Here is a 25,059-nt window from a genome sequence, read left to right as displayed (position 1 = left end):
TGAACTCATATTAACCTAATAGATGTGGCCATAAATGCTGCTCTTCTCACAAGGATGCATAATAATGGACTCTCTTATTTTTGCTGGTGAATTTTTTGCTGGTGAATTGTCCAAATACTGGATTTAGGTATCAGGAATTTTAGGAGGAATAGTAGCAATTCAGGATGTAGTAATACTACCTTTGTTATTGCCAAATTTTCTTCTGTGGATAAGTATCTCACAGGGTGGACTTCCTAGTCTTTGAACATGATAATAAATAAATAAAGACCCTTATTCTTCACCTTCAGAGGAATTGAGAGCAGTAAGGCAGAGCAATAATTCAAAGAGGTTGCCTCCATAGCTCTGGTATTACACATGATACAGAGGGTATAAACACAATCTTATGCTGAAAAATGCTTTTATTTTTTCCTCTTTTTCCTTTTTTTAGTAAGGCTTTTATTTGTAGGGCTGATATCAAAGGTACATTTAATGTAGCACTTGTATAAAATACCATTTATTGACATGAAATAAAATATTATTCATAATTAACATTTATCAAATTCACATTAAAATTTCAAATTCAAAATTTTATTTAAAGTCATATTAGAGGCACTAGTACTTTTCTCCAGTATTAGAAAAATAGAGAAATTATGAATTTCAGATTTTCAGGATAAAATTATGAAATTATGCATTTGGATGCATAAACCAAGAATTACTCTTTGTGTGAATAAGTCTTCTCTTTCAATGTTCAAGCTTTATTAGACATTTGACTTTGATGCAACTTTTGAAATGTAGAATGGTTTTGCTGGATTTTTATCCTTTTTTCCCATTTTTCTAATGATCAGAACTACTTTTGTCATCAGACAGGGCAGAGATTAAGTCCTTTCTCTGATGTTAATGCCAGTTTGCCTTTGACGCAATTTGAATCCAATTCATAGTTCAACAGATGGATGGAAAAAGAGTAGTAGGCATAACTAAAAGAGATTTGGAGCTCTTTTTTCAAACAATTGACTTATAGGGAAAATATTAGATTATTCTTCTCTCCTGGGTCAAAAGGCATTTGTTAGTGAATAGCTGCACATCATTCATCAAAAAGAACATCTCAAATTCAAGTCCTCAGGCTACAGCTGGGAATGATTTGGCTGACTGAATATTTAAGTAGAGCTTTATAACATGACAAAAAAATTCTCTTTTGATTCATCCCTTAAGGGAACCGTGCCAAATTAGTGGGGTTTGGTGTAGGTTAGAACTGCACTGATGAGAGACAGTGCACAAAGACTCTATTTTCAAATTCCTGATCATCGTGTTTGAGGGATGGTTCAGATACAATCAGTGCACCCTGAGAGCTATCAGCTCCTGCTTCTTCCAGAAGTCTGCTTCTTTCACGTAGGCTGAGATTTCACAGTTTTGTGCAGTAGACTATGGAATATTTTCTAACATGGTAATTAGAAACTCATTAGTGTTACTTGAGAATGGCACAACTCAGCTGGAAATCTCATAGCAAAATACTTTCACTGCTCTTTCATCTATCAAGATAACGAGTTTATCTTCACATTTGAAAAGAAATAATATAATTTCATTATATTTGTATTGCTTTAACTTATTCCTACAAAAGCCACTGTTTCAGAAGTATAATTTTCAATCATACTTTTGCACCAAATTCTGTTGTAAATGAGCATAATTTCTTACTTATTAAAGGAAGGGGGAGGTGCTTTCTTCCAGAGTTTAATCAGTCGCAAGGCAAATACAAGACTGGAAAATGTTGCGTTGCAAAATCTTTGTGACCTCCCTAACATGCTGCACAGCTGCACAGTGTTGAATGCATACCAGGTATACAACATGGATAGAAAGGGGAGAAAAAGTGAAAGAAGATGCATTGCCTGGCCTTGAAATGCAGGTGTTTCAAACCTTCACTTGTACATGAAATAATGGAAAACAAATTGATTTTCAAATAAGTTAAGAATGGAAAGAAGCTTTCTAAAACCCCAGCAACTACAGGAACCTGCAAATTTTAGTGCAACATTTTCTTGTTTTCTTTTTACAGAGAGAAAAGTTCATAAGGCTGCTGGATCAATTGCACAATTCCCTGAGGATTGATTTATCTAAATACAGGGTATGTACAACATACTCTATTTGAGTCAACATGAGACACCCTCCCCCGAAACCTCTGGAACAAAAATTTACAGAATTTAAGCTGTTTAACACAATTGTTTTTCCAATTTGATGAAAAGAAAAAATAGTAGTTTCTTTCCAAAAGCTAAGAATGGGTCACAGGATTATCACATATTCAAGAGTATTCAACCCTTTCTTGTATATTGTGATATTAATCAAATTTTATTAAATTGATCTATAACTATTCTTAAGTTAATTCATCTGGGAATTATCTTCACTGACTCTGGCAGTGCAACAGGAAGTTACTCCTTGATTTTTTTTCTGGGAGCCTGACATCTTTGCTACAATTTGCATGCTAAGATCCTGGTAATGTTGAAAGAGTCTTGTCTCTTTGTTTTCCTGTGTGGTAGGATTTAATTTCATTTCTGCCTCATAGAATCTCCTTCCACTGAGTTGTGCTCCAAAGCCAGCCTTTCAGGAAAGCAGACACTGGGTACCTGCCAGTTACCATTTGGTTCTGAACTCCCTCTCCTTCTCCAATCCACTGGATCATGAAACTTGTGGACAATACCTAAGTTAGAGCTTCATCACCTGTGGCTCTCCTTTCAGCTTCTTGGAGCGCCACCCTCCAAGTCAAGGATTTGTCTGTTCATGTGGCCTGCTCTCCAAAACTGGAGGAGAAAGGGAATATTTTAAAGAACCCCAAGGCATTAGAGGGACCAGAAGTTGCACTTACTTAATTTTTAAGACCATATCATTCATGAAGGAGATACATTCATGCTAAGAGCTTTTCATTTTGAAGAATGCCATCCAGATAGTATCATAGCATGAGGCTGATACTTCATTAGTAGGAAGTTACGTAAATAACACTACCTTACATCACTCTGTTAACCCAGAGATTGTAACAAAAATTGATTCTGTTGTTTCTACATTAAGCTTACTACTGCTTTTATGCCTACAAATGATGTATGTGCCATGTAAAACCCATAAATTATTTTCATTAGCAACAGTTCTCAGTCTTCTTGTAACATTTTTTACTCCATTCATGTTTTGGAAATATCCTAATATTTTGTATTATTCATATTACAAGTGTAGGAGCATTATCAAAGGTGTTCCTACTCATGTCCAAGGAGTGCTCATCATTAACTGCCTTCCAAGCAGCACTTTGTTTTCTTTGGGGGTTTCTAACTAGTTGTTCAAGGATTTTACCTGTAACTCAAATTTTGCTTGATTCCTCTTTCCCTGATTCACCAGGATAATTTTCCTGCCAGCAATTCCGAAAGACTCCAGGATCTGAAATCAACTGTGGACCTGCTTACCAGCATTACTTTTTTTCGGATGAAGGTATTGTCCTTTACTTGCACAAATAAATTTCCTTACAGAAGAAAAAAAATTATCTTTTTAATTAGTTTAAAGTGAAGTCAGAGAAAGCACACTTAGCTGAACTCCTTTGGAGTCACACAGAATAATGGTTTTCTACTGATAACAATGAAATCACAAGTCAAACAGCAAAACGGATCTGATAATTATTCACTTTAGTCTCTCCAGAGATTGAGATCTAAGTGGTCAAGCACGGAAATAGTTTTGGAATGGAATGATACACATTAATATTACTGAATGAAAAAATAAACACAAAGCAAACTTTGTCATAATAGCATGTGATTCCATTGCATTAGGCAACTACATAAAGAGAATTAAAATAATCCATTAAGTTAAAGTTTGAATTAATGTATCTTGAAATGGAGTAAAAAAATGAACCCTTTGCTTTAAATAAATGCTATTTGGCTCATATTCTTATTCAAAGGAAAACATATATTATATGGTTTAATTGTTTCCTAAATAATAAAAAACTGATAAAATGAAAACCCTAAGATGCAAAGATGTAAACTCTTGGGCACACATGCCTCTTTCATCTTACAAATATTTTAATTTAAATAAAACTTAGTGATAAAATCTACTTGCATGTGTTTTAGTGTATCTTAGAACTAAATCCACCTCTATAAATGCACAATTTTAATTATTTTTATCATGTATAACAGAACTCCAATCAACACTTGGATTTTTTGTGTGCAATCTAGTTCTGACATTCTCCCACTTATGAAATATTTAATTAGGTCCTGGAATTGCAGAGCCCCCCTCGAGCCAGTACTGTGGTGAAGGACTGTGTAAAAGCATGCCTGGATTCAACTTATAAATACATTTTTGACAATTGCTATGATCTGTACTCCCAATTAGTGGATCAGGTAAGGTCAAAATGAACTTTTTCTGTGCTATTGCTCAATCATGGTTGTTAGTTTGCCTTTAGTAAACAGAAAGTTTTCTGGTGCTCCTTCATATCAAAGCACTCAGATTTTCACTTTATTTATGCATGGAGGAGCAACATACCATAAATACTCCCATAAGACATCATTTAACTCTAAAATGTTTAGCATGAGTTTCAAAATGGACACATTACCTCATAATGTAGTCATCAAGTTTGACATGACTGTGAAATTGTCCAGTGGTTTTGGGGAAGATGACATTTGATTGATTACTGTTCATTTAAGATTTTTAATAGGAAAATAGTTATTTAAAATTTTAACATTTCACTTCTGTAGCTTTAGAAAACAATTTAATTTGCTGAAAATGATATCGTTTTTCCGGCCTTACAGTTTAGTACCTATGATGCATACTTGGATCCAGGCTTTAGTAACTGCTTTAAGAAAGCAGAGGATTTCTTAATATTAGTCTATCAGGTTGAACTGTCAATGCAAGATAATTTTAGCCTTTGTTGTTTTCCAAGCGTCATGCAAAATCCTTGAGAATACTCTTTATTTTTTAATATAATATGGTCATTCTGTAAGTAATGTTAGAATTAATTACTGTCTTAAAGGAGCATCACTTCTTTATCATATTGCCACCTGTGCCTTGTATTTGCATTTTGGATAGTACACTGAAAAAATGGTAGTTCTGTGACTATTCCAGCCTTGAATGGAATTAACTGCGTTCTTTGGCAAATGCACTTTTTTTTTTTTGCGTGTGTGTGTATAATTAATAAGAACACTCATACTAATAATATAAGACTTCAAATTAAATTTATTTGAATTTTGTATTTATTTAAGGGAAAGATATTTCTCTTAAATCCAGAATATGAGTTCCTGTGTTTTAGGAAAGGTGACTATTCAGCATTTCTGAAATGAGAATTTGTTTTCTCATGTTGTATTCCTGTTATGTGGGAAAACCTAACTGTAGCTTTGAATATAAGAAGTTCTCACCAACACCAATAAGCACTCCACACTTAGTGCTGATGTGTGTTTATCCTACAACAGATTATATTGTGAGTTGAGTAGGAATATAAATTAGTGGAAGGAGCAGCTTCGGGCATCACATCTATTTACGTCATAAACTGTTCTGTTTTCTTGCTAATGTTTACTCTGAAGCAATTTGATCTTGTCTGTACATATAATATGAAGTGCTGCTAGACTGGGTATTGCATAAGTCTGCAGTTTATCAATAGATTCTAGTCCTCAGTGAACAGCTAAAAGTGAAGAAGTCTTACCTCTGCAAAGCATTGACGACTGCAAAAGCTTATCTGTATTCAAAAAATTTACAACTTTTTTATGTGAATCCATACAGTCATTTGGCCTGTCTATTTTAAAATATGGTTTTGAAGTGCAGGGATTTTATGGCTTTTCTGATTAGTAGAGAATATAAAACCTCCTTAAGCAAGGGTTCTCTCCAAATAATATTTGAAGCAGAACAGGCAGTGTTGTTATTATACTTTTCTCCCACACAACTCTGCTTAATGGTGGAGAAATAAGAAGTCCTGAAATTTAAAAAAAAAAAAAAATCCACAAGTATTCACGCAGTTGGAAAACTGAGTTAACTGCATTTCATTGTATTTCTGCACCTCTTGAGTTCTCTTTTGCAAGATTTCCAGCAGTGGCAGTTTTTTTAAGCAGACAATTGTCTGTACAGTTACAATCACCAAGCAGTGCAAGAAACTTCAGTGAAGTATAAACCACAACATTTAAAATAAATAGATTGTATTAAGAATAATTTATTTCTAACAGCAAATCACATTAAAAAAAAAAAAAAATTGAAGCAACAATCACATATAATCTTAATGCCAGACAGTAAAACCTTCTTTCCCAGAAGGTGGGAGACAATTCTGAGAAATAAAACTGGTCTAGCTTTAATAGAGAGATGAGTAAAATTAATTCAAAAGACTACCTGAATTCTGTATCAGTTCTTGAGTTGTACAAGGTGACTTTGTTCAGCATGATCCTCTTATGTTTTCCTATCAGTATATCCAAAAGTCCATTTGGTTTTAGGAGCACTTGAGTATGCAGCTTGTTTGAACCTATAGCTCTGGAGGCTTTCCAGCGAATCCAGGTGACTGGCTTGTCACTGTTATAGCAATAGTCACTGTTATAATAATGAAGCGCTAACCAGTATTGTAATTAACATTTCATTAGCTTTTTGTCCAAGCCACTTAGATTAGACCAGATTCCACCCTTAAGCCTTCCTCAGTACCCATTCCCTTATCTCTGCTCTCCTCCCATCAGGTGATGTCCCCTTCCCTCAGAGGGAGGGAGCTCATCCTGGTGTGATTCTGCAGCACAGGAGGTTCTTGTTTTAGCTGCACAGCTGAGCTCTGAGCACTGAGAACTGAGATTGATGAGTCCCAAAGCAGCAAGAAATGGTTCTTATGTAGGTCAGCACCTGCTCTCACTCAGGGGAAGGACTGGCAGATGTCCTGCTGAGGCTCCTGCAGGCTCAGAGTGTATCTGTGTGTAACGCAGGGTAACCACCTTCTGCAGCCGCTTCTGGCTGCAGCCTGAAATTCTCAGAGATGCCTGCCACGGTATTTGGAGAAAATATGCTTCAGGTCTGATGTGTGGGATTGTTTAATTTTGGGGTGAAAATAGAGCAATGACTGTTAAAATTGAGGGGCTTGAACTGGAGTTTTTGGATATTTGCCACTATAAACAAAAAAAGTAAATCACAAAATATGCTCAGCAGTCTCCAGTTTCTCTTTTTATTACTCCCTACCTTTGTGTCAGGCAGGCAATCACCGTTAAAAAGCTGTCTTGCAGCAAAATATCACCCCTGAGGATATTTCCTGGGGTGAAGCATTGCAAATGCTAACAGTATGCAAAAATGTCATACTACAGTTCCACAGCAGAATACAAAGAACAGCTGATGGCAAAAAAACAATGACTACCACAGAGAGTAAAACATGATAGCTTGACAGTCTTACTGACATGTATATTGCTGTCCTCATTATTGGAGACAAAGGCCTCTGATGAAGAACTGTCTAGCTCCTTGCCCAGCACATGCAATATTTTCTCTTTTTAATTAATAGTTATCTGAGTGAAGTGCTTAGCTGCCGTATGTTAAAAAAAACATCCTGGAGAAGTAGTTTAGGAAGCACTTTGATAGCTTTCTGACTCAATTAACTGATATGTCACTCTTTCTGTTTTCTTGACAAAACAAATTTTGAAATCCTGGCTAGTGCTCACAGTGACTGAAGTCTCTTCGATAATTCTTTTTGCAGTCTTCTCCACTGAGTGACACCAATGAAATGTAGACCATATCCTTCATGTTATCTGAAGAGCTCTTGATCAGTACAAATAATTTCATGATCAATAGCACCAATATACTGGAATAAAACACTGGAGTGCTTTATATTTGACACTGGCTCATCAGAACAGGTCTGATTTTCTACCAGATGTTCGGGGCCTTTACTTGAGGCTTTGCTCAGCTCTCTATGCTGTCACAGCACAGCTTAGTGCAGGCAGGAGGTAGCAAAAAGCAATTGACTCGTTCAGGAGCCAGGGGTGGTACAGCTGCAGCAGCTCACTACTCTGCCCTTGCCCTTTATCTCTCACAGGGGTACAGCACCTTGGGCTGGGTTGATAAGGAGCTAAACACATCCCAGCTCTGGGAATTGGAGCTGTGCATGAGCACATGGATGCTTTGAGGGCTGGCTCAGTTTTGCTTTACTCACTTGTGGGTCCCTGGTCACTTTTGCATTTGGAATTTGGGAATCCAAGCCTCATAGTTGTTTTTTAAGGTATACTTTTTTTCTCTTTAGCATAAATGACAAAAAAAAATTTTGTTATGGGAATACTGCAAGAATTGAAGCGTGACTGTGATCTGTGCTTTTCAAACACATTCAGAAGTATGAAGTGGAAAATAAAGTGTAGTAGCAAAAACTGTTTACTACAGAGTCCTATTTTTCAGGTGTGCAAATTTCAGTGTCAGGTAATAATTCTTGGGAGACCCTTTGTTATATTTACATATTGCTTTAGATTCACTGAAAAGACTCTGAATTCTTCAAATCTGGCATGCAGAGGGTACTTGGAGGTCTCTCCTTGTGTTGCAGCATTTTGTTTGATGGGCAGCATGTTAGCCACAGTAACAGAAAAACATTTGGTAAATTACTTCAGAACAGAAGGATGCATTTTGTGCTATGGTATTTCCAACCCCATTCTGAGAATTCTCTGTCAGAAGAAGACCAGGTCTTACAGATATAATTTCTTCTTAGCAGCTTGTCTGAGAACACTGGTTAGAAAGTCAAAGAGCTTGCAATAAGTGAGGGGCTCACTTTGGTCTTCCTCCACCTATTCCCTGCAGAAGCAGAACATATCTGGGTGGGTGGGTCAGATCAAAAACCACAGATCTTGGATGGCCACTGCAGAGGAGCTACACGTTACACTGCCCTAAACAGACAGACCAGTTAAACCAGCTCCTTTCACATGCACATCAATTCTAGATGAGAATTAATTCCAAAGAATTCTGTTCCACTTCAGTTGGTACTGGAGAATACATGAAGTTGCCTGGAAAAGGTGTGGGTGCCCCATCTCTGGAAATATTCAAGGCCAGTTTGAATGGGACTCTGAGCAACGTGGTCTGGTGAAAGGTGTCCTGCCCACAGCAGGAGGAATGAAAAAGATGATCTTTGACATCACTTCCAACCAAACCATTCTGTGATTCAGTGATGGTTCTTCAAATAGGGTTTCAGTTTCAGATAAGTTAACAGTTTAGGAGTTACTTACTGTGCAACACCACCGCACAGGGAAATCTCTCACAGGTTTTGAATGCATGGCTGCAAGTGATTTCTGGCTTTAGGCTCAGATGAGTAAATTCAAATTACTCTGTTGAGTAAGGCCAAATTTTCATTCTTTTAGATATAAAAAAATATCACTAAAAATTACATAAAATTCTAAAAATAGGTAGGTGTAATATGTGAATGGCTACATATGTGTATACTGTATATATTGTGCATATTATATATTTGCTGGTGATTCTAAATTAAGTAGTCTTATATGTAATATAAGTAATAAATATGCACTTTAAAATATGGAAGAATTGTTAAAATTAATATTTAATTATCTAAAACTGGTCTATAAAATTGCCCTCTGTGGCCTTGTGTTGATCAAGGCTACTGTGTTGGTTTCCCGTGAGTTTCCACTGTATCATTATCTATGTAGAAAATACTGTATTCTGAAACCTAGCTTGGGGCTTGCAGCAGACAACAATATAAAACTTTCTGATATCATAGGATTCAATTTATCAAAGTCACACAGATGATAATAATGGTATTGATTGCACAGAACATAACAAAATAAAAACAAATAAAATTAAACCAGACATTAATACTACAATCTGGTAAAATCAGTGATGGGAGAAGTTGAAAGCCCTCTGTTTCTCAGACCAGGCTTTACAGATTTCTCTCAGGGTAATAGAGATGTAGATTTTAATCTTGCTTCACAGTGGGTCTGAGATTGCTTTCTCCAGTCTCAGCCCGTTTTCTGGAGTACAAAATGTTTGTTTGTCAACAGTTTAGCCTTTTTTATTTCCCTTAAACTCAGAAAACTCCCTCTACATTTTATTCTTCTCTTTATGAGAGTATCAAAACACCAGTAATGATTTTGGAGGCTCTGTGCTGCATGATTCAGTGCTTGCAAATGAATTCAGTTGACTAGGAAATTGATAGTAAAGGGGAATTGAGAAAAACATGATTCGGTGCAAATAATTTTCTTTGATTCATAGTCTATGAAAAATTGCTCTTACACACTTTCTCTTTCTGATTTTGATGTCTTCTGTGGCAAAAAACAAAGAGTTATCAGCTGGTTTGGATGTTGCATTAAAAAAACCCACAGAGAATCTTTAGTACTTACTATATTTGTGAATCTTAAGTGAACAATATGATTTCTCTTTAAAGACACTTTTCTTATTAGGTGTTTGCTACCACTCTGGGGTGATCCTAAAGACAAGAAGTACCCAAGTCAATTAATATGAGGGTATAAAACCCTGTCATGCTGGTGAGATATCATCTGCTCTTATTGCTTGTTTGATCTGCCATCAGAAGCCCCTAAGGAATATCATTGTTGTGCCTTTGGCCAGGCACTTATTGAGCTTTTAAGTACAGGACATCTTATGGCATTTCACAGTTCTATGCATGTGAGCAGCATCACCATCCAAAGTGATGTTACAGGAGGTCAAGATATTTTAAATAATCTTACCTCTGTGAAAAAGCTCATGGAAAATAAAGTGATTCTGCTAATTGGAAAACTTTCATTCATATCACTATTTGGAAAGGTCTCTTGGTTACTGGAAGAGCAGTCTGTGGTTTGAGCTTGTTCAGTGCTGTATCAAACAAAAACAGAAGATATGAAAGTTCAGAAACTCATTTATTTTAAAATTAAGAACCAATAATAGCATCAGTTTAATTAAAGATTTTGTCATCTTGCTATTTTAAGATTTTATGTTCCTCTTGAACTTTTCAGTTGTATTTTAAAAAAAATAAAATCTCATTGTTATTATCCTCTACAATAAGAAGCACTATTTAGGGTCTCCTATATCTTCTCACTGTATTTGTTCCAGTGTGGCACTAATTACGTATATCAGGTATTTACTTCATGCTTTTACACTGACAGTTTCTTTCAAATGGGTATAATGAGAGTGGGAAAAAAAATCTAAATTGAAATCAGTTTTCCATCACTGTTTTACCTCATTATAACAGCACTGCACCAAGCCTGCCAGAGCTGGGGTCAAACACACAGTGTGGTCTTGGGCATTGCCCTGTGCAGGAATCCAAGAGCTGCACTCTGGTCCTTGTGGGCCCCTTCCAGCTCAGAGTATTCCATAATTCTGTAATGCTTCTACAAAGGCATCTGTTGTACATAAAGCAAATAATAGTGCTGGCAATAATAAGGTAAAAAGAGGTTGAATGATTCTGAGCATTTCTAACACACTAGGTAGATTTTAGGATAAAAAATGGAAATAACAACTACAGATGGGCAGAGTATGCACTTTCTGTTCGGGACATAAAACTACATCTGTAATGTAAGGCTATTTTAAAAATACCTTCTCTGGGACTTTTGAAAAGGTCATACAGATTTTAAAGAGATTTCTTTTCCTGAGAATTTTTGTAGAAAGGACTTCTGTGCAGCTACTACTTTGTAAATCAGTTACTTTTTGCTATCTGTTAATGCACAGAATTTTGCATTCACATTCACAGCCATGGAAAGCTGTCTCAGCCGCATGTCACTGGCTGTGAAATACAGTTTTTGGATAAGATGCTGAGCTACATATGAGGTAGCTTTGTCTTCTACAGCTGCCTTTCAGCTGGTTTGATTTAACAAGCCTCTGAGGAAAAAAAATGTTCTATTAGACATACATCTTTTAAATAGAAGCAATGCCTTTTTAATAAAAATATAATGTATACCAGCGCCCTTATGAGTGACATTAATACTCTAATGTTCATTTCTGTTTTGAAAAGCTCTCTCATTTGCATGCACAGTTGTTAATTGTTGGTGACACCAGACCCACCATCCTCTGAACTGCTTTTGAGCTTTATTTCTGTTGCTTTAGACACTGAGGTGGTACCCTTTGTAGTTCAACTGAGTGTGCAGCAGTGTGATTAATGATACTTGTCTAAAATATTCCACAGTGGCCACAAAAACAGTTTTAAATAGATGTTTAAATTCCCTTTCTGCCATTCTAAATGCTATTCATAGATAAAAGTTAATTGGGGTTAAATTAACATTTAATTAATTCACTGTGACACTAATATGGTGTTAGGTATATTCAGAAAGATATCAGGTCCATTGAAGTGGTCATAGTTGGACTAGGAATAAGAAGTACAGAGAATATGTGTTTAAACTTGCAGGATCCTATATAGGCAAGTTTATTTTCTGACTTACTAGCTGAGACCCCTTTCAATCTCACACAGCAGTGTAGAAGAGCATGTGTAGCTCTAGCATGTACAGACATAGCTCTGTGTGGCAGAAATTATTTATGTATATGTTCATACAGAATTAAAAATATATCTTTTCATATTTGGGTCCCTAGAATGGAGTTATTTATTGGACATTGATAAGGAATCTGTTCCTTCTGCCAAGCAAAGGAATGCAAAATATTTTTGCCTAGCAAATTGTAGGCTAAGAGTTAATAAATAAAAATTGTCGAAACAAAGTCTATCTGTAAATGCATATTTTAGTGAGATGAAAGTATATGAAATTCTCAATAAAATAAAGGGAAATTGAACTGCTTCTTCATTTAGACTGTACATCATTAGCAGCTGTTAGGCCGAAAAGCTTCAACATATAATTCAAACCAAAACATTAAACACTCCTCAGCATTGATTTTTTTCAGTCTTTATTGTGTTGGGTATAAAAGTTCAGCCTCAACAGGCAATTCTACCTGTGCTGAGTCTCAGCACAGCAAATTGAATAATGTATCTAATTACAGTGTGAGCATGCACTAAAAACCTTTGCTGATCTCCTTTGCTGACATGACCGTCTTTGCACTATGGTTCTTTATATTTGTGCACAGCCAAGTACAGTTTTTCATACATTCTACTCTGTTGGTTAGCCAGTCTTGGTCCAAAATTTCTAAAAATTCTTAATATGTCACTCTTCCCAACTAAGGAATAATCTATAGGTGGAACTCCCGTAGTATTTTCTCTAATAAAAATATATTCAATCTTGTTTTAACAGAGTAGGAAACAAGAAGTTCCTAAAGAAGAACAGGGACCAACAACAAAGAATTTGGATTTCTGGGCACAGCTGATTACTCTGATGGTCACCATTATAGATGAAGATAAAACAGCATATACCCCAATCTTGAACCAGTAAGTAATTACTTTATGCATAAAAATTAAGAATCATGGATTTATTAAAATAAGGATAAGAAATACACCTGAATCAGAAGTTATATTTTAAACAGAATCTAGGTAGAGATTTTTATACAGGATGCATAGTTTGATAAAAACATAGTTTGATAAAAACTTAGTTCTCTGATAATGGAAAGAAAATCTTTTGGTTTAGGAACATTAAGGACAGGTGGTATATGAGTCATCTCAAAACGTTAATAGCAAAATATTCTACATGAGAGATAAATGGATAGAAGGGAAATGTCAGTGACATTTCAGTGAAGGGAATTTTGTGATGATACTGATGGTATGGGAGTATCATGGCACACATGGTGCTCAAATCATGCTGAAGCTCATTTAGGTATGATTTTTAGCCATGTAATTGTAAAAAAAGAAAAAATGAACTTCACGAAAACACCCTATCTGAATTTATAATTGGCTGACCAGACTGACTTGAAAGTGTATGAAGTGGAGGGCAGTATCCCAGAGATGGAAGCTGACATCTCAGAATTGAAGATGTGGCCCATAAGGGAGGTACAATCAATAACCAAGACAAGTCAAATAACTTAAGGTTCATACTTGAGTAGAAAGGAGAGAAACAATTGATAAGCACAGGAAAAGAAGGCAGTGCTGGGGTTTGAACATGAAATATATAGAAAAAGTGCAAAGGAATGAATTTTACATATTACAGCTGGAGAAACAGGCCTTGCACCAATTGAAATGTGACCTGATGAGACGCTGGGGGAACTTTTTAGCTCTTTGGAGCCATTTTACAGAGAGATTGCAGAAAATCTGAGCACAGTCTGGCTGTGATGACTTATGCAAAAGTTAACATTGAAACCGACATTTGTATTACGACTAAACAACTAATAGAGGTTTCTGCAATTGCAATTAATTGAATGCTCTGAAGGGGAGCAGGAACAATCTGTTCTTTTCAGCCAAAATAGGGTAGATACTAGAAGGCACTCTGTACATTGAGACGTGCTTGTCTGTTTATAAAGGGTACCATTCTATTTATGGCCCCACAGTAAAAGTGACAAAGAAACCCCCTGGTGATAAACAGAAGCTGAAAGGTATTTCATTGACTTCTGATTCCTTCCTTTACTTGAAATAAATAAAGTATAATTTCAGTCCTGGATAATAAGCATTTCTTTGTTCAATTATCTGTTGCACTGACCTTATTAAGGAATAAGTTCTTACCATATAAGAGGAAAGAAAACACTTTTCCTGTTTACTCCATTTTTGTGTCATAGTGTTGACTTTCTCCATTAATGAAAGTTCAACCTTTTGTCTGACATGCTGTATAAATAATACAGTAATTGTAAGATACATAATTGAGACAAATACATAAAGGTGATTCATTTCAGTCTTCATTTAAATTAAGCAAGTGTAATTGCGAGTTAATTATCCTAAAAATTGTTCTAGCTGTATTTCTATACAAATGTGAGGGAGAAAGTAAAGGCATAAACAGAGTTCTTCTAAGGGGATTAGTAGGTTCCCTAAAGTACAGATGAATGATTGTGTAAGATGTGAAAACAGAATCAGGAGTGGACGGAATTGGGACAAATTAAGGGAGAGAGCTTGTGTCTCTGACTTCTCTCTCTTTTTTTTACTGTTAATTTGTAAGTGGAAGGGTGAACACAGGGAATATCATGTCTTTTAGAAGTTGAAGACATCAGAAGCAAAAGATGAAGAGGCTCTAGGTGGAAAAAAGGTGAAGAACTTTTCAGAGTTGCTTTGGATATATTTTTTTAAAAAGAAAAGCTTCTCCTAACACAAAAGCAGCATGTAAAAACAGTTGAGAAAAAGTAAGATGGCCTCTCCCTCCCTGCTTACCTCAAAAAAGAAAATGGATTAAAATAGATGAATGGGACATATAAATTGGATACACAGGAATACTGCAAAAATATGACTTCTTATTAGAAATATATGGCCATGCAGTGTCTCAGTCGAGTAGCCAGGCCTGCATCCATTTGAATCCTATTTTAGAAATGAGGTAACTGAAGATCCCCAGGAGAGCATTCTGATAAAAGTTTTCACAGTTGTATAATATTGCTCAGAATTCTACTCCTCAGCTAGTTTTGGAAACCCTATTTTTATATCTACCTTGGAGGCAAAAATTACACTGCAGTGGAGTATTTGAACTGTATCAGGTTATGAATCCAGATGAAACATGACATGATGGCCTCAGCAAGCACTGCAGCCACTGACAGAGCATACCAGTGGGATGTGGGGGCAACCTGCAGTTCTTACATGACAGGAGAAACTTGACAAGTTTGAGGAAAACACATGGTCTGGTATTTAAGTTGTAAAATCCTCATTCTAGTAGTCAAACGATGTAAAATGTGTTAGAAACCTGATTCACAGGCAAATCTAGGGCTTCCTGGTGCTTCCAAATATCCTTTGAGACAGAAGAAATTCCTATCAAAATAAAATATCTATTCTAATAAAAGGAACATCAAATCAAGGACAAAATCTTCAAGTCAAATATGCTTCTGTAATTTGAAAGCAAGATGTAAGCTTTGGGCCTATGCAATTTTCTTTTTTTTGCACATAGAGCAGTCAAGTTGTCACTGTAAAATTAAGAAATATGACAGCTCTAATAGGACTTGTAAATTTTTTCTTTACTGATCCTCAGATCTTTGCAATGTTAGGATCTGCTTTCTCTGTGATCACATTGTGCTCCATGCAGTATGGAAAGGACTAACAAATGAAATCTGCAGGAACAGATTTCCTCATGCTTCAGGAGCTAGATGTTTAATACCTCTGAAGAGTTTGGAATAGGAACTTATATTGTAGAAACAGCAGAATTATAACATACATGTCAGGAAGTTATGAAACATAGGTCAGTGGAAGAAAATTATGGAAGGAAGTGAAAAAATCAGAGTATACTCTATCATGAATTGGACTGCATCAGGCCAACTTTAGAATATTTCTTTCATTCTAGAAAGTGTATCTGATGTGTTTTGCATCTTGATGCAGTGATATTCCTCATTACCAATTATACTTTATTCTGTGAAATACTTTATCATGTGATATTCCTATGCTTATATGAATATCACTTCTTTCATTGAATTTGTGAACATTATCCTGTGAACAAAGCTGTTCCCATTCTTTCACCATACCCACTATAGCTTCTCATGTAACTGTGTCACTGACAGACCAGAGTAGTTATATGGACACAGCATCTGTCTTGCCCATTATTTTTTCTTCAGAGAAAGGAGTATTAAAAATCAAGCTTAGGCTAGATGGAGGATAGAGCACAAAATGTAAGAATAGATGAGCTCTTTGCTCCCAGTCTAAATAGAAAACATATTTTCCAAAATCATATAGAACTTTTGTCTTAAGACTTAGTGAAACAGAGGCCATGGCCAGCACTCCACAGATGGTGTGATCTGTCCTCTTTCTGCATGCACAGCACAAAACTGAATGCATTCACCCCCTAGGACAGTGAGATTTAGCACCTGGATGAGACTGTAGCCAAGTATGGAAAATGAGCTATTCTGAGAAAGTGCATCTGAGGTTCAGAGACTTTGGTAATCTCAAGATGCAGCAGACTGGTGATTTGGCAGCACAAAATCAGAAAAATCATTTTTAATTGTCATTATAGAATTTTTTAACTTTAGGGTTGAACTAGAGACATGCAGTACTGTCTGGGATAAATGCTTTGGGGATTATATATGTTTTTCTCATACATTGACTCTTTTCATTTTGTTTTAAGCTGAGTTCAATTTCATTCTATTGATCTGTGGTTTTATGTATTGCCCTTCATTAGAACTAGCCAATGAAAATTGTTGCCACTATATTTTTGCTTAATTAAAATCAATAGAGAGAAGATATAAGTGGCTGTCTTGTATATGCAATTTAGTATTTTTGAAAATATGTAGATATGGTAATGTATGGGCAACATAACTCTTCTGGATAAACTGAGATTTTATATAGTTCCAACAATGACATCGAAATTAGGAGAATTATGGCCTATGGAGCAGAAATAACTAGCAAGAGTCAGCTAAATGTTTGACAGAGCACTATGCTGGTTGTCCTTTTGCTTCACTGAGAAATGTGAAAATACATGGCTTTTACAAAGATTAGAAAATGTAATGTAGAGATTTGCATGAGAAATTTCTCTGATATTTTTTCTCCTTAGGGATAAAAATTGGAAGTACTTTGAAAAAGTTTTCTTACCTGAAAATAAGGTGATAAAATACAAATAATACAAAATGCCATATATACATAGATGCTTTAGTATTTGACCTTTTATTATCCCTTCCCTTTAATAATTCAGGTGCTTCTGTTACCATTTATCTTTAGCATGTGGAATGTATTGTGTGCTTGAGCATTGCCTTTGTCAGCTTCTCACATACAGTAAACTGCAAGGATACCTCTGGTAGTTCCCTCATGCCTGTGACTGGCAGCTGTGCAATGCCCACCAATGTGTTAGAAGTATAAACACTGTCACAATTTTAGACTTCACCTAACTGAGGCCATGTAGGATGTGTTGAAGTAATTTATTCAACATTGATAATTGCAGTTTGTGTGTGCATTTGCTTTCACAAGTTAAAATGCATAGACAGATCTATTTATCACTAATCAAACGAGTGCATTTTTATCAGACCCAGCCTTGCCTCATGGCCAGCCTTGCAGTATGCTCAAAAGACAGTGTCAATATTCAATCAACTGTTAAATACTTCCTCAGTGCAAGACTGTCAAAGTTCAAGTCTGGTGCCAAGAGAGAACTCAGAGTGGATTGGAGGTAAAGAAATTAAGACAGCTGGAATACATTTCAGCTTTTGAACAGAAACTGATTTTGTGTTAATAGAATTAATACAAAATTCTTTAACTGAACAGTCATTAGCATAAAGAGGGCTCAGTGAACTGAGCTAGCAACTGCTTCTTATTAAAGTGGCAGAGCTAATGAGCTGTTTAAGTACTTTTTCTTTGCAGATATGATCAGGGTCAAATAGGTCTCAAAAATGAATACATTACTTAGATCATACTGCTACCACTTTTAAGTTGCACATAATTCTAATTTTTTATATGTCAACAAGACCTTTAAAAATTCTTACATTTTTTACAGAAATTAATACAGAATATTTTCTGAATTTGCTTTACTAAAAGGTCAAAATACTTTGGATCCAATTCTCTGCTAGTATAAAGTGTAATAACCTCAACACAAAAGCTACAGAGCTCTGTGTATTTCCTTATTAATATATTCCCTTATTTTATGTATTCCTGGTGAACTGTGGGTATATTACTGTGACTCTCACTGCACCCCTGTGCTATAAACAACTCCTTTACCCCACTGGGAGATTCTGTGTTCTACTTTCTGCTCTTCATCTGCCTGACCTGCCTGGCTCTGCCTTTGTGTCCTGAGAATGGCTTATATTAATGTCAGTTCCACACCTACATTAAAGATAGGACTTTTTTTAAGACAAAAAATGTGACAAAACCGTAGTGTTGATCGTTAAAATGCCAACTTTTGCTAGTTTCTAGCAGTGAAAATAGTAACTCAAATATTAATGCCTTTCTTTTGCATTGAATAAGAAGCAGCTGAGATCTATGAAAAATTTGTGTAAAAATACCTAACTGATAACAGCAGAAAGTATCTAAAAAGAACTTCTCAAAGATGACAATGCAGCATGAGACCAAAGCTAAAATTTTGAATCAAAATCTGCATTTCACCACTTGTTATTTTCTTATTTTATCCATACATCAAGGTGGAAGTCTTCAGTGAGTTGGATTCTACAAGTATATAAACCAATATAGGTTCACAGACAGCTTCACTCTTTTCCAGTGTCAGAAGGGAATTGAGGAAAACCTGTGGCTAAACATCTGAGCCAACTGTTTTGTGTTCTTCCTAAGTTTATCTAAAGTTGAGGAATCATCTGCAAGAGAGATGAATGTTTCTTGATTTAAAATGTCATGTGAGGAATGTTTTTATTTGAAGGTTGGATGGTTTGTATAATTGTTACAAAACATAAAATATGGTAAGTGTGAATACTAGGGGAATTATTTTATGGAGATATTTGTCTTTTTGTAATGCAGCTGTAAGCCTCATTCCTAGCAGCAGGTGAACTGATGTAACGTGATTGATTGCAGGTTCCCTCAAGAGCTGAACATGGGAAAAATCAGTGCTGAAATCATGTGGACTCTGTTTGCCCAGGACATGAAATATGCTCTGGAAGGTAATTACAACAAACTATTAATTGCACTAGTTAGTTCAGCAAGACTGATTTTCACAGCTAGTGATACCTGGTATCAGATTTCAGTGTGTGATTCTGGTGTACTTGTTTAATATGCTTCATAAGTTAGTGAAAAAGAAGGGTTATAAGGAATCAAATCATTGTCCTGTGAATCTATGAAGTTATGTGTGAAAGAACACAAAAGAATTGTGACTTGAAATGCTGCTTCTTAGATCTGGTAAAAACCTTCAGTGTCCAAAGAAACACTCATGTGCTTGCTAGAGAGCAGTGTAGACACTTCAATTTTTCTCACTAGCTGAAAATTGCTAACTTGCCCATAAGGAACATTTGCAGAATGAAATTATGGAGGAAGCACACACTTATAATTAAATCTTTTTGTGTTCAAAAGGCAGGATGTATTCATTCTAGTTCCAGCAGAACCAAAGGCAGTTTCATTTTATCTCTTAAGATATTGTGGTTAACCATTGTTAAAATACATGGGGTTTTGCTATATAGCAGGTTGTGTCCAACTAATGGCTTCAAACACACAATAAAATATAGTTATTGCAGCAAACCAAGTAAAAATACCCACATGAAACTGGCATTGTCTTTAGGCAAGTCTGCTACTGTGCTACTGACTACAGAGCAAGTCTAAAAAGGGTGAGAAGAAACATATGAGATTGGATTTTAAATACAGTGTAATTCAACAGGCATAAAATAATTTAAAACCCCAAATATTTGAAGAAACACTTCTATATTATTCTCTCCAGAATGTCTAATGCAATAATATCAGTGCAGTAGTGCTTAGATGACATGGCAGATTTTCATGAAAAGATTAGTGGCTAGAATGGCTATTGATGGAACAACTGTTTTGTTCATCTGCTGTTGTGTTACTTTATTTTGTTAATTGTGTTATTTGAATGTGGAACTTCCATACTAAGCATAGCAGAGGAGAAAGGAAGGAAGGTAATTAAAATATGTACAAAAACAACAGAAGACATGAGACATCTTAGATGTGAGTGGGAGATGTTCAAACTATTGTTTCAAAGTGCAGTTCTGTAGTCATGTCAGAGTGAATCAGAAGTGCAAGTTTCAGAACGGATGTCAGGCAGGAGATCATCCTTTAAGAGTGATCAGTGAAGGTGAAAGCTTCCAAAACCTGAGAAATGTGAAGACCAAGTGAAAGCCACTGTTTTAGATTAAAGCATATTCCTGGTTCCATCAGGGAATCTTCTGTCTGGGGAGGCTGTCAGTCAGGAACAGCTATCAGAAAATTGCTGTTCAGTAACTCAGTGTTGTGATTCCCTTACAGATAGCACAGATTACTGAGGATTTCTAATAGTCACTAATTGCCATGACGTCATGACCTTTGAGGATATAATTATACTCTGCACATGGACATTCATCCATCTGAGCACCCAGAGCTAGTACTGCTTTAGCCATTGAACCATAAATATTCTTCACTGCAATGAAATAATCCACAAAACATCACTCTATTTGTTCATTAGAGCACACTGATCACTCAAAAGGCAGCTTCAGATCAAGTCGTGGCTTATTTCTTGGTTGTAAAGAACAGAACAAGAAGCTCATAAGAAAGAGTTAATTATACAGTATATAAAGTGTGGATGTTTGGACTGAATCAGGATTGTAAAATAAATATTAATGTTAATATTAAACCTTACTCTGTAGAGAGAGATGTAGAAGGCATTTGACTTTTTATGTTCCAGACCAGTTCCTGAATGTGGTCTCATTTCTGTGTTGCTGTGGATACTGACTTTCTGAGGAGAGTAAATGCCATTGTTGGCATTAGGAATTCTAAACTGCTCCCAGAATCATTAGTGAAATGGTTCCTGTGCATAAATAATAATTAAAGGAAAATGAAATTAGTGTAAGGTATTATTTTGAAATTAGTATAAATTATTATAAATATACATAATTTCACCTTCTTTGATTTCATTCCTAAACAGGAAACTCAATAAATCTAGTCAAAAAATATAGATCAGTATACTGATCTATACCTATATATCTATACTGGTACCCAGCTTTGCTGGGATTTGAATTATTAATTCTTTCAGTAGGTATTCTGTAAACAAGGTTTAACTCAGTTGTTGATGTCAATATCTTTTTCTTTAAATTCTATAAGATTAGAAGCAAGCTCTTGAGTATGTTCACAGTTGGTCCTCATGGTTTTAATGGAGTTCATTAAAATGCATTGCATTCTGCTATGCCACTCTTGCCTTCCAAGTTATTAACATAGGCTACCATCTGTTCATACCTAGTGTCCAGGGCTGTGATTGCAATCTTTCCCTACTCTAATTTAGTATTAATCTCCTGAAGCAGCATCTTTTGTGTTACCAAGTTGATTCCTTTCTGAATCCAATCAAGAAGCAATGAGCTGGCCCAGCATTGTTTGCAAAAGGATTGTTCATGTGATAAAAAAGATTAAATCAGCTCATCTGAGATCCTGTTTCTGGTTTTACCCACCTTTTGTATTCACAAATATATCCAGCCACACCCGTCAGCTTAAATTCAGGAAATAGGAAGAATAGGCAAACACTGGATCATACACTTTCCATTCCTTTTCCCTTTTTCCTGAATGCAGTTCAGAATGGCTGTTCAGGCTCTCTCCTCTCCCTGAACAGGTGGATCCCTCCTGGATCTGCTCAGGGGTGTGTGCACTGCAGATCTCCTGCTCTCCAGCAGTGCCCCCTGCCCACTCCCTCTTGCAGAACAACCCAGCAGCCCTTCGAGCAGCACCAGCTGGCACCACACACCCTCTGCCTTCTCCTCTCCCTTGGTCCTTGGAGGACACTCCAGCAAGGAGGCTGCTGCTGTGGCATGGAGAAGTCAGAGGGGAGAGCAGCTGCCTTTGGCTAGAGAAGAGCAAAGCCATGTCTCTGAAAGTACCAAGGCACTGAATTGGCATTGGGGGAACAGCTCGGGTTTTTGGTGAGGGAGGAAAGGACATCCCAAAGCACAGTTCAGGTCTGCACAGCTGCCAAGATCAGGGCTACACTGTGCCAAGCTGACATGCCTTGGAAACAAAACTGTACTAAAATCTGGTATTAAGTTCATAATTTCATTCTAGATTTTCTTCCAATTTAAGTTAATTAAAATGTTTATCTTTTAACAAAATTTTTATGCAAACTTGTAACAAGTTGAGTTTGCACCAGTTATATTTTTTCTAATGGATTATTTTTATGTGTAGATTTTGCATGAAAAAGGTACCATATGTTTCTCTTTGAGAATTGTCTTCATTAGATTTGGTCTCTTTGGGATGTTTTTCTTCTTTGCAGGCTGTCCATGAAGCATCAGTGGTTTGCATGATATATTATAGACTGTTGTTTGGCATTTAGTTTACACAAATACGTGATCTTATAGGATGGTAATATTTTTGTACTCTCTGATCCCCCAATTATTCCATATTTATGGTGCAAAAAAATGAAAGCAGAGTGGGAGTTTCACCAGTAGTGCATATGGTTTGTTACTCACTTCATATGGTAGGAAATATTTTCCTTTACAAGTATGAAGATGCAAAGGTTAAAAGATAAGAGAGTAATAAGCTGAAATTAGACATGCAATTACAAAGTACATTTTTTTAATTTTTTTGTCCTAAGAAGCTTCTTTTTTCTGATCTTCCAGATCTCTAACTTTTGAATAGGTCAGATCAAATGTCTGAAACTATCCAGTCTTTTAGGAAGAGAACATCCTAATTGCTGTTATTATGATAATCTCATTTTGGTAGTGGCCAGAAGTCAAGACCAGAATTAGGCGAGAAATTAGTTGGCTGCTGTGTAAATAACAGCAACAGACAGTCTCTGTCCTGCAGAGCTAAGATTCTAAAGGCCTTATAAAAATAGGGGGAGATAATCATTTCACCATTTTATGCATTTAATGTAGGATTGCTTTTCAAGTTTGCTATTGTCTTCAGTGCTTAAGAAGATACTACTTTCCTGTTTCTCTGACAGAAGCTTCCTCCATGACAGAAACTGATAAAAGTGATTTGAAAGAGAAGAGGCAGGTCCAGGAGTTGATGCTAAGCACAGAGACAGCATAGAAAAAAAGCCAAAAAGGCTAATGCTCCCCAGAGAAAGGTCATGCCATTTGGAGACAGATTTCAAGTCTATTTTCACTCCAGATTTACAATTTACGAAGTTCCCCTTAAAATGGAATATAGTCTTGCTTTAGAGGGAGGCTACAGAGGTGAGGGAAGGTGAGACTGAGGTTTTGTAAAGGACAAGAAGGCAGCATCCACAAGAATGCAGGATGTCATTACTATCAAAATATAAAACCTTTTTATTTTAGTCAGTCTCATTTCTGCATTGGCACTTTTCAACAAATGTATTCCATGTTTATCTTTTCAGACACCTGAGGAATTAAGAGTCCTCTATGGCAACTCAGAGAATCTGTAAAGGCAAAGTCAAGGAGATTACAGTTGGAGTTAAGCCTTCCTTTGGCAGATAAGATAGCGTGTTGCTGTGATTAGAGGAAGAGGGGACTTAGGAACGTTCTCTATTCACCATAACAAAGAAGGATGTTGGTAACAGCAGGCACACTCTGTACATCCCGAGGGGCTGAGCTTCCTAAGTATGAGAATTCACCCGCTGAGGGCAAAGCAGAGCTCTCCAGGCTTGCCAAAAAGCACCATAGCCATGCCAAATGGCACTATTTTGTTGGCATTTATTAGAACCAGTAATTAAGACAGATTAAGTGGACAAAACTGCTCCCGGGGCTGAGTTAATACTTCTTCATATTGTGCTGTAGCACTGTATCATCTTGCTTGGAACTACCAGAGATCTCCAAAATGGCATAACCTTGCAATTGGGACTGTTATATCTATAATTTCCCTGTTCTCTAACCTATTTTCTTGGATTTTACACAGTGAACCATCATCAGAACCATGAGTAGTATCACAGTACAAGTCTACAATAATCTTAGTAAGTTCAAGTCTGACTGTAGGTGTATTCATGGTGCCAGATTTAGGAAAAATGTAGCGCATCAGTGAATGCCTGTCTTCCTTGCTCAGTCTTAAACTTGTCATTCAATACTAGCAGTGTATACTGTCCTATATATTTAATAATTATAGTACTGTCCCTATTTATTCTTTTTCTAACCAGTTACTATTACACTTGTTCTTAAACACTATTATTAGCTTCTACTCAGGTAATCACTTACTGTAAAAATATTGTTTATAAACTTTTCCTGAACTTTGCCTAATGGTGACAAAGGAAAATTTTTGTTAGTCAGCTTATACTGGTATCACCATGCTGGATAGGTTATGATTGACTAATAATTTCAGATTATTTATAGCTCACATGGCACTTCCCTTTCCATAATGATTGAGTTGAAGGGAGAAGTGTTCTGTTCAGCTGAATGGGCTGTATATCAACTGTAGCAGCAGGGGCAGGCATGACCTCCTCCAGAGTTTGTAGATATCTCAACCCAGAAGAATATTTTGCTGCTTCTTTCCTCTTGTCCTTGATTACAGTTCTTTATCACTAAGACGATACCACTTCATTCCCTCTCATGTTTTTACAAAAGCTAGACTTATATCTTTTGTCTGAACTAACTTTATGGCTGGGGAAGAAAAACAAAAACCCCAAACAAACAAAACCTCTAAGCAAAAACGTGACTTTGTCC

At 36.2% G+C, this 25,059-nt stretch overlaps 1 protein-coding gene and 1 long non-coding RNA gene across 2 annotated transcripts in view; one reads left to right on the top strand and one right to left on the bottom strand.

Moving 5' to 3' along the window:
• Positions 1–25,059, top strand: part of UNC13C (unc-13 homolog C) — a 127,380-nt gene that overhangs the window by 57,209 nt on the left and 45,112 nt on the right. Inside the window, exons 13-17 of the mRNA XM_085588704.1 lie at positions 2,024–2,092; positions 3,346–3,435; positions 4,206–4,334; positions 13,083–13,216; positions 19,337–19,422. Coding sequence (XP_085444830.1) covers positions 2,024–2,092; positions 3,346–3,435; positions 4,206–4,334; positions 13,083–13,216; positions 19,337–19,422 — 508 coding nt within the window. The remainder of the gene's footprint in view (positions 1–2,023; positions 2,093–3,345; positions 3,436–4,205; positions 4,335–13,082; positions 13,217–19,336; positions 19,423–25,059) is intronic.
• LOC110474170 (uncharacterized) overlaps positions 85–25,059 on the bottom strand; it is a 166,518-nt gene continuing 141,543 nt past the window's right edge. Inside the window, exon 10 of the long non-coding RNA XR_014957600.1 lies at positions 85–25,059. This exon is cut by the window's right edge and continues 34,796 nt beyond it. This is a non-coding gene — a long non-coding RNA (uncharacterized LOC110474170).

The sequence above is a fragment of the Lonchura striata genome, chromosome 10, assembly GCF_050655825.1.
Source record: "Lonchura striata isolate lonStrDom1 chromosome 10, ASM5065582v1, whole genome shotgun sequence".
Classification (NCBI taxonomy): domain Eukaryota; kingdom Metazoa; phylum Chordata; class Aves; order Passeriformes; family Estrildidae; genus Lonchura; species Lonchura striata.
The sequence above is the reverse complement of the archived record's forward strand: the minus strand, read 5'-3'. Positions and strand labels throughout refer to the sequence as shown.